This window comes from Scyliorhinus canicula, chromosome 6 (genome assembly GCF_902713615.1).
Source record: "Scyliorhinus canicula chromosome 6, sScyCan1.1, whole genome shotgun sequence".
NCBI lineage: Eukaryota > Metazoa > Chordata > Chondrichthyes > Carcharhiniformes > Scyliorhinidae > Scyliorhinus > Scyliorhinus canicula.
In genome coordinates this window covers 34,952,965-34,965,073 of record NC_052151.1, presented here as the reverse complement: position 1 = coordinate 34,965,073, position 12,109 = coordinate 34,952,965, and the positions used below count along the sequence as shown (strand labels likewise).

Here is a 12,109-nt window from a genome sequence, read left to right as displayed (position 1 = left end):
TCCTGGAAATGGCAGAATTGGTAACTGCGAGTGGATCCTTGTCAACAGACAATGGATCACTCAAAACTCCAGTTGGTTTGAGTGAATTGGTGAACCACATTTGTGACTGGACTCGACCGAATGCGCACAGTGAACTCCTTCCGCCTTCCATCGCTCCTCGTGTAAACAGGCACCATGCACACACCCCACTGCCCCCACCCCATCACCCCCTCCCCTCTGGCAGGAGGTACAAAATAGCTCCAGTTTCATACCCATCCAGACTTCCCCAAACTGCCCATTTCCAAGCCTCTTGATTAACTGCAGAGATTCCCGGGGGATTTCCCACACGTCTTTGGTTTTCACCGAGAGATCAGCAAGCCGCGGCATCCCCTTATGGCAAGGAACCACCAAGCGACAGCAGAGACCCGCCGCTCGTTCTGCAGCGGGCGGAGGGATGGGCCGGCACAGATGATGGCACAGAAACCGCAGAGAGAGAGAGAGAGAGAGAGAAAAAGAGACAAGCAAATAAATCGCACGGGATTTCCATCACACTGACAAGAGCAAAATGGAACAAGATAATCTCACTGGCAAGCACCTGTTTCCATTATAATTAATAGGTCTGAGGGGTTTAGAGTCTGGGGTGGGGTGGGGTGGGGTGGGGGACATGGTGGGGTAGGTGGTGGGGTAGGGTGTGGGGGGTGGTGGGGTAGGGTGGGGGGGTGGTGGGGTGGGTGGGGGGGTGCTGGGGTAGGTGGGGAGGGTGGGGATGGTGGTGGGGGGGGTGGGGGGGTAGGTGGGGGGGTGCTGGGGTGGGTGGGGGGGTGCTGGGGTGGGTGGGGGGGTGCTGGGGTGGGTGGGCGGGGTGCTGGGGTGGGGTGGTGGGGAGGGTGGGGGTGGTGGGGTAGGTGGGGGGGGTGGCGGGGTAGGTGGGGGGGTGGCGGGGTAGGTGTGGGGGGTGTGGGCACGAACGGCAGTAGATGGGCTGGGGGAGCAAATGGCAGAAGATGGGGTGGGTGAGAGTGAACAGCAGAGGATAGGGGAGGGGGGAAACGGCTGCGTGGGGGAAGGGAGAGGGTGTGCGGGGTGGGGGGGAGAGCACGTGCGGGGAGAGAGCACGGTGGGGGGGGAGAGCACGTGCGGGGGGAGGTAACGTGGGGGGAGAGCACGGGGGGAGAGCACGGTGGGGGGGGAGAGCACTGTGGGGGGGGGAGAGCACGGTGGGGGGGGGGGGAAGAGCACGGTGGGGGGGAAAGCACGGTGGGAGGGGAGAGCACGGTGGGGGGGGAAGAGCACGGTTGGGGGGGAGAGCACGGTGGGGGGGGGAGAGCACGGTGGGGGGGGAGAGCACGGTGGGGGGGGAGAGCATGGTGGGGGGGGAGAGCATGGTGGGGGGAGAGCATGGTGGGGGGGGAGAGCACGGTGGGGGGGGAGAGCACGGTGGGGGGGGAGAGCACGGTGGGGGGGGGGGAGAGCACGGGGGGGGAGGGCAGGGGGGGGAGGTAACGAGGGGGGGAGAGCACGGTGGGGGGGGGGAGCACGTGCGGGGGGAGGTAACGTGGGGGGAGAGCACGGGGGGGAGAGCACGGTGGGGGGGGGAGAGCACTGTGGGGGGGGAAGAGCACGGTGGGGGGGGGGGGGGAGAGCACGGTGGGGGGGAGAGCACGGTGGGGGGGGAGAGCACGGTGGGGGGGAGAGAGCACGGTGGGGGGGGGAGAGCACGGTGGGGGGGGGAGAGCACGGGGGGGGAGAGCAGGGGGGGGAGGTAACGTGGGGGAGAGAGCACGGTGGGGGGGGAGAGAGCACGTGCCGGGGGGTGTGTGAACGAGAACGCGTGGATGGAGCTGCAGGTGGGAGAGGCACCCGGGTGGTGGCCGCTGAGAGTGCATCGGGGGTGGGGGGGGGTGTGAGTGTGCACCGGGCTGGGGGGGGGGGGTTGAGTGTGCACCGGGCTGGGGTGGGGGTGGGGGGTGAGTGTGCACTGGGCTGGGGGTGGGGGGGGGGGTGAGTGTGCACCGGGCTGGGGGTGTGGGGTGGTGAGTGTGCACCAGGCTGGGGGTGTGGGGGGGGTGAGAGTGCACCGGGGTGTGGGTTGGGGGTGGGGGGGTGAGTGTGCACCGGGCTGGAGTGGGTGGTGAGTGTGCACCGGGGTGGGGGGGGGTTGAGTGTGCACCGGGATGGGGGGGGAGGGGTGAGTGTGCACCGGGCTGGGGGTGGGGGGTGAGTGTGCACCGGGGTGGGGGGGGAGGGGGGGGGTGAGTGTGCACCGGGCTGGGGGTGGGGTGGTGAGTGTGCACCGGGGTGGGGGGGGGGTTGAGTGTGCACCGGGATGGGGGGGGAGGGGTGAGTGTGCACCGGGCTGGGGGTGGGGGGTGAGTGTGCACCGGGGTGGGGGGGGAGGGGGGGGGGGTGTGAGTGTGCACCGGGCTGGGGGTGGGGGGGTGAGTGTGCACCAGGGTGGGGGGGAGGGGTGAGTGTGCACCGGGCTGGGGGTGGGAGGTGAGTGTGCACCGGGGTGGGGGGGGGGGAAGGGGGGGGTGAGTGTGCACCGGGCTGGGGTTGGGGGGTGAGTGTGCACCGGGGTGGGGGGGAGGGGTGAGTGTGCACCGGGCTGGGGGTGAGGGGTGAGTGTGCACTGGGGTGGGGGGGGGGGTGTGAGTGTGCACCGGGCTGGGGGTGAGGGGTGAGTGTGCACTGGGGTGGGGGGGGGGGGGTGTGAGTGTGCACCGGGCTGGGGGTGGGGGGGTGAGTGTGCACCGGGGTGGGGGGGAGGGGTGAGTGTGCACCGGGCTGGGGGTGGGAGGTGAGTGTGCACCGGGCTGGGGGTGGGGGGGGGGGGTGAGAGTGCACCGGGGTGTGGGTTGGGGGGGGGGGTGAGTGTGCACCGGGCTGGGGGTGGGGGGGCGGGGGGGGTGAGTGTGCACCGGGCTGGAGTGGGTGGTGAGTGTGCACCGGGGTGGGGGTGTTGAGTGTGCCCGGGATGGGGGGGGAGGGGTGAGTGTGCACCGGGGTGGGGGGGTTGAGTGTGCACCGGGATGGGGGGGGAGGGGTGAGTGTGCACCGGGGTGGGGGGAGGGGGGGGTGAGTGTGCACCGGAATGGGGGTGGGGGGGGGCGTGTGTGTGCACCGGGATGGGGGGGGGTGGGTGTGTGTGCACCGGGGTGGGGGGGGGGAGGGGTGAGTGTGCACTGGGCTGGGGTGGGGGGGGAGTGTGCACCGGGGTGGGGGGGGGAGGGGGGGGTGTGAGTGTGCACCGGGCTGGGGGTGGGGGGTGAGTGTGCACCGGGGTGGGGGGGGGAGTGGTGAGTGTGCACCGGGCTGGGGGTGGGAGGTGAGTGTGCACCGTGGTGGGGGGGGGGGGGGAAGGGAGGGGTGAGTGTGCACCGGGCTGGGGGTGAGGGGTGAGTGTGCACCGGGATGGGGGGGGGGGGGGTGAGTGTGCACCGGGGTGGGGGGGGAGGGGGGGGTGAGTGTGCACCTGCTGTGGGCCCCCAGATCGTGCCTGCAGCCTTTGGAACTCCCTCATCATCCTTAACTGGACGGCAGACCCGGAGGCCACATCTGGTGTACACCCCAGGCCAGTGTCGGGTTGGGACTTGGGGAAGAATCTTCCGGAAGCTAATATTACCAACACTGTGAAAACGTTGAGTTCGTACCAAAATTCTGTCTGAAAACGGTGTCAAAATAAAAAAAAAGGGGGTTTGCTGAGGGTGCCAACTACCTAACGTGAATATGAAAATAGAATATCACTGAAGTCAATTTGTGACGGTCAGGCAGGGGAACCCCGGTTGGTTTTCTCCCTCTTCACCTTCAGTAGTTTGTTCAAATTGGGGCATGCGTGAAGGTATGTTATTGTACAGCAAGTTAGCTCGTGGGTAATAAAGAAAACCTTGGCGATCAGCTAAAATCAGCATTGAACAGGGGATGGTCCTGGCCTGCACAACAGCTTAACCACTGGGTAGCTGATCAGTGGGGAGCAAGCAACAAGTGAACAGAGAAGGAACAGGTCCCCTTTTGAAGGTGAGAAAATTAGCAGCCGCTGTTTGAAAAGCGGCAGTTACAATGCACATATGAACGATCACAAGAAATCAACACAAAACAGAGGAACGAGCTGCTCAAACACACATAGTAAACAGTCCTAGCTCACATTTGTATTCCACACAACAATAAATCTACTTATTGCAGAACAAGTGTCCACTTTGAGCGTATTTCATCTCAAAAATTAAACCAACAATTACACCAAGAGCTAAAAAAACTTCCATAAGCAGTTGCAACGCGTTTCCAAATGTAAATTTTAAGTCAATTTAAAAAGCATCGTACGGTTCCTCTTTTGACGATTATTTCTTACACTTGAGAAAACTTTTGCATTTGTGATGGACGCTGCTGCAATTTCTTTGTATAAATAGTTGTTTGGTAGGACAGAATTTGATTATTGCTGAAAAAAAGACATTGTTGAAGTTTTTCGTCTTTCACTCATCAACTCCCAGGAGTACCACAGGAAGAGAGAACAATTTATATCTCGCGAGACGAGAGTACTGTCCACTTGCCAACCAATCCGCACTCTCTTCTCGCGCGGTATAAATTGTTGTTCCCTTTACGTTTGGTATTCTTGTAATTTGCCCTGGTGAGTGACACACAAAAAACTTTGACATATGCACTTACAAATTAGCGGCAGGAGTCGGCCACTCGGCCCCTTGAGCCAGCTCAGTTTTTCAATAAGATCATGGCTAATCTAATTCTAACCATCCTCCTACCCCCAATAACCTTTCACCTCCTTGTTTATCAAGCATCTGTCTCGCTATCTTAAAAATATTCAAAGATTCTGTTTCCACTGCGTTTTGAGGAAGAGAGTTCCAAAGTATCATGATCTTCTCAAAGGTTTCTCTGAAAATCGGCAACCCCTTATTTTTGAACCGTGCCCCCTAGTTCTAGATTCTACCACAGGAGGAAGCATCCTCTCTGCATCCACCCTGTCAATACCCCTCGGGATCTTAAAGGCTCCAATCAAGTTGCCTTTTACTCTTCTAAACTCCGGTGGATAAAAGCCTAGCCTGTCCAACCTTCCTTCAGAGAAAACCCGCCCAAATGAATCTAGCAAACCTTTCCTGAACTGCCCCTATCACATTTGTATCCCTTCAGAAATAAGGAGCGCGCCCCTGTACACCAGGGCTTCCCATACTTTGAGCCGTGGAAACTCTAGTGACCTCCCAAGAACATGGGGTAGCCCCATGCTTTCTCAATGTTAATGCCCCCTTCTTGCTGCAAAATAGGTGCGAACACAGGAATCAAATAAAACAAATATTTTCTAGCTATGGCTATGCAAATATCAGTCTGGTAATAATTAAAAAGTTCTCCGATTACAAATATCAAAGTCAGAGTCCTGACCGACAAAGCAAATCTCCTTCGCCCAGCTCAAGGAAGACTCCTGAACAAGAGGACGACAAAGGAAGTGCTTCAAAGACACCCTGAAGGCTTACCTCAAGAAATGGAACATAGATGTCAAGGGAGACCCTTGCCCAGGAGACCTACTTGGAGAAACCTTCTGATTGAAGGAGCTCAATTCTCAGAGGACACCCGATGGTAAGAGGAGGCTGAGGAATACTAGTGGTCTAGAGTCCAAGAACCGATCCCACCTCCCGGAAACACCTGCTAAGTGTGCCGTCGAAGATGCAGCTCTAGGATCGGGTACATTCGCCATGCAAGAACGCACAGAGCCCATGACCAGTAACATAGAGTTTCTTAGGTTGACAATCATACTCGTCAGAGAGTGATGGGTTAGCTGAGAAACAGCTTAAAAAATGGCTTCTAACATTTTTCCTAAGACAGACGTTAATTTCCTATGTTGAGTCTCCCTTCCTTTTTGAAGAGAGGGGTTACAATAGAGTGATTCTCCAACCCGGATGGGCCGAGCGGCCTGCCATTCCCGACCTGTCTACGCCGGCAGCAACCACACCTAGTCGCTGCCAGTGTGAACAGCGCGCCAAAGGTGAGTTTGTGGCTTGTGGGGGGGGAGGAGAGGGGATTGAGCACCACGGCAGTGCTCGGGGACTGGCCCGCGATCGGTGCCCACCGATCGTCGGGCCGGCGTCTCCAAGAGACGCACTCTTTCCCCTCAGCCACCCCGCAAGATCAAGCCGCCACGTCTTGCAGGGCAGCAGAGGGGAAGACGGCAACCGCGCATGCTCGGCTGACGTCATTAGGCGCCGCCGGCCGCGTCATTCTCGGCGGCCGAGATTTACGGCACGCCGCTCCTAGCCCCCGGGGGGGGGGGGGGAGGGGGGGGGGGGGGAGATAGGGGGCAAGGAGCGGCCTCAGACGCCGTCGTGAAACACTCCGGGTTTCACGATGGTGTCAGGCATTGCGGAGAATTCCACCCATGGACTATCTCCCTCGCCACTTCTTCCATAATAATAATAATCTTTATTGTCATAAGTAGGCTTACATTAATGCTGCAATGAAGTTACTGTGCAAAGCCCCTCGTTGCCACATTCCGGCGCCTGTTCGGGTACACGGAGGGAGAATTCAGAATGTCCAATTCACCTAACAAGCACGTCTTTCGGAACTTGTAGGAAGAAACCGGAGCACCCGGAGGAAACCCACGCAGACACGGGGAGAACGTGCAGACTGCGCACAGACAGTGACCCAAACCAGTGAACCCAGGACTCTGGAGCTGTGAAGCAACAGTGCTAAGCACTGTGCTACCATGCCCAAGATCCAAGGATGAACTCCATCAGGACCCACAGCTCCAATAATTTACTAAATAGTACCTCCTTGGTGATTAAAAGTTTCCAAAATGGAGTAAACAGCTTGAATAGTGCAGTGCCTGTGAAAGTAATTTAAAAAGGACTCATATTTACCAGACCATTGTTCTAGGGGACGTCTCAAAGGTCTGGAATTGAGTCAGAAATGTGACCTAAAGGGACACTGCTTCCTGGATTGGCTGCTGCAGCCAGATTGGAATAGTCAACTACTCAAGACTATGGGAAGGGGGGTCAGGAATGGAGAGACTGACCAGTGGCCACCCTAGTAAGGTCATTCAGATACTTGTTGATGTATGAACCAAGGGGAATCATACCATTGTGGGGAGCTGTTGTGACCAGACCAACTTGGATTTAACGTTTGCAGTATAGCATGTAAGTAAAGTGGTCTTTCTTCCTTTCTTTTAATGTGCAAAGTGTTTTCTCCTTTCAGCAAAGTTATCTTTATTGCTTTTCACTTCTTCATTTTTATATTATCAACTTTAATTGCCATATTATGTCCATCATTATTCAATAAAATTGGTTTGACACAATATTTGGCAGTGTCATCCATCCATGTCCCTCCCACAGTACAGCTCCGAACCCAAGTGACGTTCCATAAGAGACTCTCGCGCCATTACACTTTCGATTTGTATCTATTCTGAGTATTCCTAAAATATCCCTTCAAAATGTCTGCCATTGCATCTCTATTGACCTATCCTTTAACGTTCATTTTAGCCAGTGCTGCTTCCCTACTCTCATAATAGCCTATAATTATGTTTAAAATACTAGTTTTGGACCGACTCTTCTCTCCCTCAAACTGGATGAAAAATTCAATCATGTTATGATCGCTCTTCCCCCGGGGGAAGCTTCACTGCTACTCCCAGCGATCAAGGGTCATTGCTTCATCATGAAGTTATCAATGACTCTCATCTCATTGCACAATACAGGGAAGACTCTGTCTACACCTCCCGCTGCCTTGGGAAAGTGGACAGCATAATCAAAGACCCCTCCCACCCAGGTTATTCTCCCTTCCAACCACTGGGCAGGAGATACAGAAGTCTGAGAACATGCTCTAACAGATTCCAAAACAGCTTCTTCCCCGCTGTTACCAGACTCCTGAATGACCCTCTTATGGACTGAGGTGTGATCTCTCTACACATCTTAATAAAAGCAAATTACTGTGGATGCTGGAATCTGAAACGAAAGGGAAATTGCTGGAAAATCTCAGCAAGTCTGACAGCATCTGTAGGGAGAGAAAAGAGCTAACGTTTCGAGTCCGATGACTCTTTGTCAAGGCTAACAGACAAAGTGGGAAATATTTATACTGTGGAGTGAGAATGAAAGATGGGTCATAGCCACAGAAACCCAGGGAAACTGACCTTCCTGTTGCTTGCCATTTTAACAAAAGACCCTGCTCCCATGCCCACATGTCTGTTCCTGGCCTGCTGCAATGTTCCAGTGAAGCGCAACGCAAACTGGAGGAACAACATCTCATCTACCAGTTAGGCACGCTACAGCCTTCCGTCTCAACATCGAATTCAACAACTTCAGATGATCAGCCCCACCTCGACCCATTTGTTGTCATTTCATTTTAAATGTCTTTTACCATTTCTTTCTTTCTTAATATACATTTAATTTCCCCCCCCCCCCAATCTTATCCACCTTTCCTGCATCTTTCTCCTCTTTGCTTCCCCCCTCCCCTCCTGTCACACCTACAGTTCATCCTCTGATGTTAGTTTCCCTGCTGTTTGACCTTTCACGTCTTTTGTCCTCTCTGGAGACTACTATTAACACTCTTTCCCCTTGGTATCTGTGGCCATTAGCACCCAGTTTCCCTCATCTTTCATTCTCACTCCACAGTATAAATATTTCCTACTCTGTCTGTTAGCTTTGACAAAGAGTCATCGGACTCGAAACATTAGCTCTTTTCTCTCCCGACAGATGCTGCCAGACTTGCTGAGATTTTCCAGCATTTTCCCTTTCGTTTCTCGACACATCTTCTCTTCCGAGTAGCACTACAATCATATATGCTCAACCGATGCCAGTGTCTATTTCTTTACATTGTGTATCTGTTGTATGTCCTATGTTTTTTTCATGTGTGGAACGATCTGTTTGGACTGTACGCAGAACAGTACTTTTCACTGTTCCTCGGTACACGTGACAATAAATCAAATCCAATCCAATCCCAAGTCTAGTGTAGCCTGTTCTTTACTTGGCTACGCTGAGAATCTAACGTCCTGTTCCAAGAATCTGACCCTAAAACACTCCCATGGACTCCTCCTCTGGGCTACCTTTTTGCTGTACCTTTCTGACAGCCTCCCATTATTTATTCTTTGTACGATGCCCTACCACATGATTACTGTTAGGCGACCTGTACACCCACTCATTAAATGGCTTCCCGCCTTTAACATTTCTCATCAGTATCCTAACATCCTGGTTTCCTGAAGTCAGGTCATCCCTCTCGAGTATGCAAATACCTTCATGTCTTTTTTCAGCAACACTCAAAATTTACTTATTTATTTATGTGTGTACGAAACACCTTATGCACCATAAGTAAATTTGACTACAATGTTGTCGTGGCCACGATCGTCGGGTGAAGTAATGCTTACCTGCATAATGCTGAACCAACTGCTGCAACGTTTCAAACTGGGCTCGGGTTGTTATATAATACCCACCATTATCCAGTTTGCGGATCTTATAGTGTTTAACGTGGTCTCCTTTCGTGTCATCCCAGTCTCGTATTGACAAAGAAAAGGCACCTGTATGTAGCAAACGACATGGCGCCATTACTTGGCGCAGTGATGCACAGAATCACGTTCCACAATGTCTTTTATAATCACAATGACGGGCTGATCACCTAGAAAGGCCCCTCATGCAAGGTCAGTCTCTCTCCGATCCGGGGGAGGGGAGAAAATCCACAGGGGCTAAAGTTGCCATTTACCAGACTGTCTTCCAGCAACAGCTGATGACACCGATCTTGGTTTTATTCCTGAGCTCGTGTCTGGAGTTCCTGCCTTACACAAGCACGTGAGCGCATAATTTTTTTTCAATAAATTTAGATTACCCAGTTCTACCCATTTTTCCAAGGGGCAATTTATCATGGCCAACCCACCTACCCTGCACATCTTTGGGTTGTGGGGGCGAAACCCACCCAAACACGGAGAGAATGTGCAAACTCTACGGTGACCCAGAGCCGGGATCGAACCTGGGACCTCGGCGCCGTGAGCCAGCAATGCCAACCACTGCGCCACTGTGCTGCCCACGTGAGCGCATAATCGGTGCTACGTGAATTCTAGCTATGAATAGTAACGGGTTTACATGAACAACTTTTTAGTTGTTGCAAGCTCTGGTTGTTCAGTGCTCCGGGGATTCTAATCAGACCGCTCATTTCCTCGACAGCCCACTCACTGATAGGCGCCTGTGGTGGCGAATTAATCAGCCGAGGCAACTCGTAAAAGAGAACACCAGGGACGGTCTGCAGTCCCAGCAGTGGCCACTGCTCCCATTTGGCGCTGCTGGGGTTGGAAAGGCATTGGCTATTTGATTGCCCAGTAGTTTACGCAGATAATTGCCTGACAGCTGTAAGATCAGATCCTGGCCTTGGCGGGTCAGCGGAGGGCAGGCTCCCTCCAGTGACTTACAGGCCTAGGTGTAAAATTAACCCTTGGTGTGAGCACAGGTGACAGAGCTTTGGATGACATCAAGTCAATGGAAGGTGGAAAATTGGAGGCCAAGGGCTGTTTTTTCTCCTGAAGAGAGGGCCAATGAGGAATGGTTTGAAAGGGGAGCATCGGGCGGCACGGTGGCACAGTGGTTAGCACTGCTGCCTCGCAGCGCCGAGGACCCTGGTTCAATCCCGGCCCCGGGCCACTGTCCATGTGGAGTTTTCACATTCTCCCCGTGTTTGCCTGGGTCTCACCCCCACAACCCAAAGACTTGCAGACTGGGTGGATTGGCCACGCTAAAATGCTCCTTAATTGGAAAAAAAAAATGATTTGCAACTCCTAAATTTATTTAAAAAAAGAAAGGGGAGCGGAACGGTACCCAAGGGAAGAGAATCTTTCTTCATAAAAATTAAGATAGGAGTCAGGAAGGGAGGCTGGCTTGTCAGCAATGTAATCGGAATTGGGTTAATAGAGCAGGATGAGGTGGGTGCAGGCAGGATATAAGGGCAGATAAGACTGGAGCAAGAGAAACAGTGAGTTCCGGGCTAGGGCAGGCAGGTACCTTGCAGGAAGTTCAGTCCCGTGCATGAGGTAACGTTTAGGAAGTGGCAGAGGCAGCGATCTGATGTCAGTGGTTAAGAATACGGCCAGACTATGATTAAATTTAGAAGTTGCAGTCCCAGTGCAAGAGTTGAAGAAACAATGATTACTAAAAAAAGAATTCAGAATGTTGCACTGATTTGCAATTTTGGTGTGGCTAATGGGAGTGAGCGATCGTGTTCCTGACTGAGGGTTTGGGGCAAATGTTCACACCCAGCGTTACAGGAGAGGCAACTCAATGAAAAGGAGATAGAAAAGGCATATAAGAAAGGCACTATTAAGTGGACAGCACGGTGGCGCAGTGGTTAGCACTGCTGCCTCGCGGTGCTGAGGTCCCAGGTTCGATCCCGGCCCCAGGTCTCTGTCCGTGTAGAGTTTGCACATTCTCCCAGTGTCTGCGTGGGTCTCACCCCCACAATTCAAAAAGATGTGTAGGGTAGGTGGATTGGGCTCACTAAATTGCTACTTCATTGGAAAAAAAGAATTGGGTACTCTAAAATTAAAAAAAGAAAAAAGGCAATATTACAATAATCATTGTACTTCAATACGCAGGTGGACTGGGAAAATCAGTCTGATAGCAGGTCCCAAGAAAAGGAATTTGTGGAATGTCTACAGGATAGTTTTTTGGAGCAGCTTGTGACAGAGCCCACTTGGGCAGAAGCAATTCTGGATTTGGCGATGAGTGATGAGGCAGGCTTCAATAGGGAACTTAAGGTGAAGAAACCCTGAGGGAGCAGTGACCACAATACTCATTGGAATTTAGAAGAATGAGGGGGAATCTTATAGCAACATATAAAATTATGATGGGAATAGTTAAGATAGAAGCAGGGAGGTTGTTTCCACTGGTGGGTGAAACTAGAACTAGGGGGCATAATCTCAAAAAAAAAGGGGTGCAGATTTAGGACCGAGTTGAGGAGGGACTTCTTCACCAAATGGTTGAATATCGGTGCCTAGTGGAGCATTTGAGGCAACCTCGTTGAATGTTTTTAAGTCAAAGATAGATAGATTTTTGAACAGTAAAGGAATTAAGGGTTATGGTGAGCGGGCGGGTAAGTGGAGCTGAGTCCACAAAAAGATCAGCCATGATCTCATTGAACAGTGGAGCAGGCTCGAGGGGCCAGGTGGCAT

The 12,109-nt window shown here is 53.4% G+C and overlaps 1 protein-coding gene across 3 annotated transcripts in view; it reads right to left on the bottom strand.

The window, feature by feature from the left end:
* Positions 1–12,109, bottom strand: part of LOC119967085 (tyrosine-protein kinase Fyn) — a 316,569-nt gene that overhangs the window by 35,813 nt on the left and 268,647 nt on the right. For 2 of the 3 annotated variants that reach the window (XM_038799145.1, XM_038799143.1), the window contains exons 7-8: positions 9,326–9,475; positions 252–416 (exon numbers count right to left, since the gene is read on the bottom strand). In XM_038799145.1, the coding sequence (XP_038655073.1) occupies positions 252–416; positions 9,326–9,475 (315 nt within the window). The remainder of the gene's footprint in view (positions 1–251; positions 417–9,325; positions 9,476–12,109) is intronic. The other variant, XM_038799144.1, reaches the window with a different exon arrangement.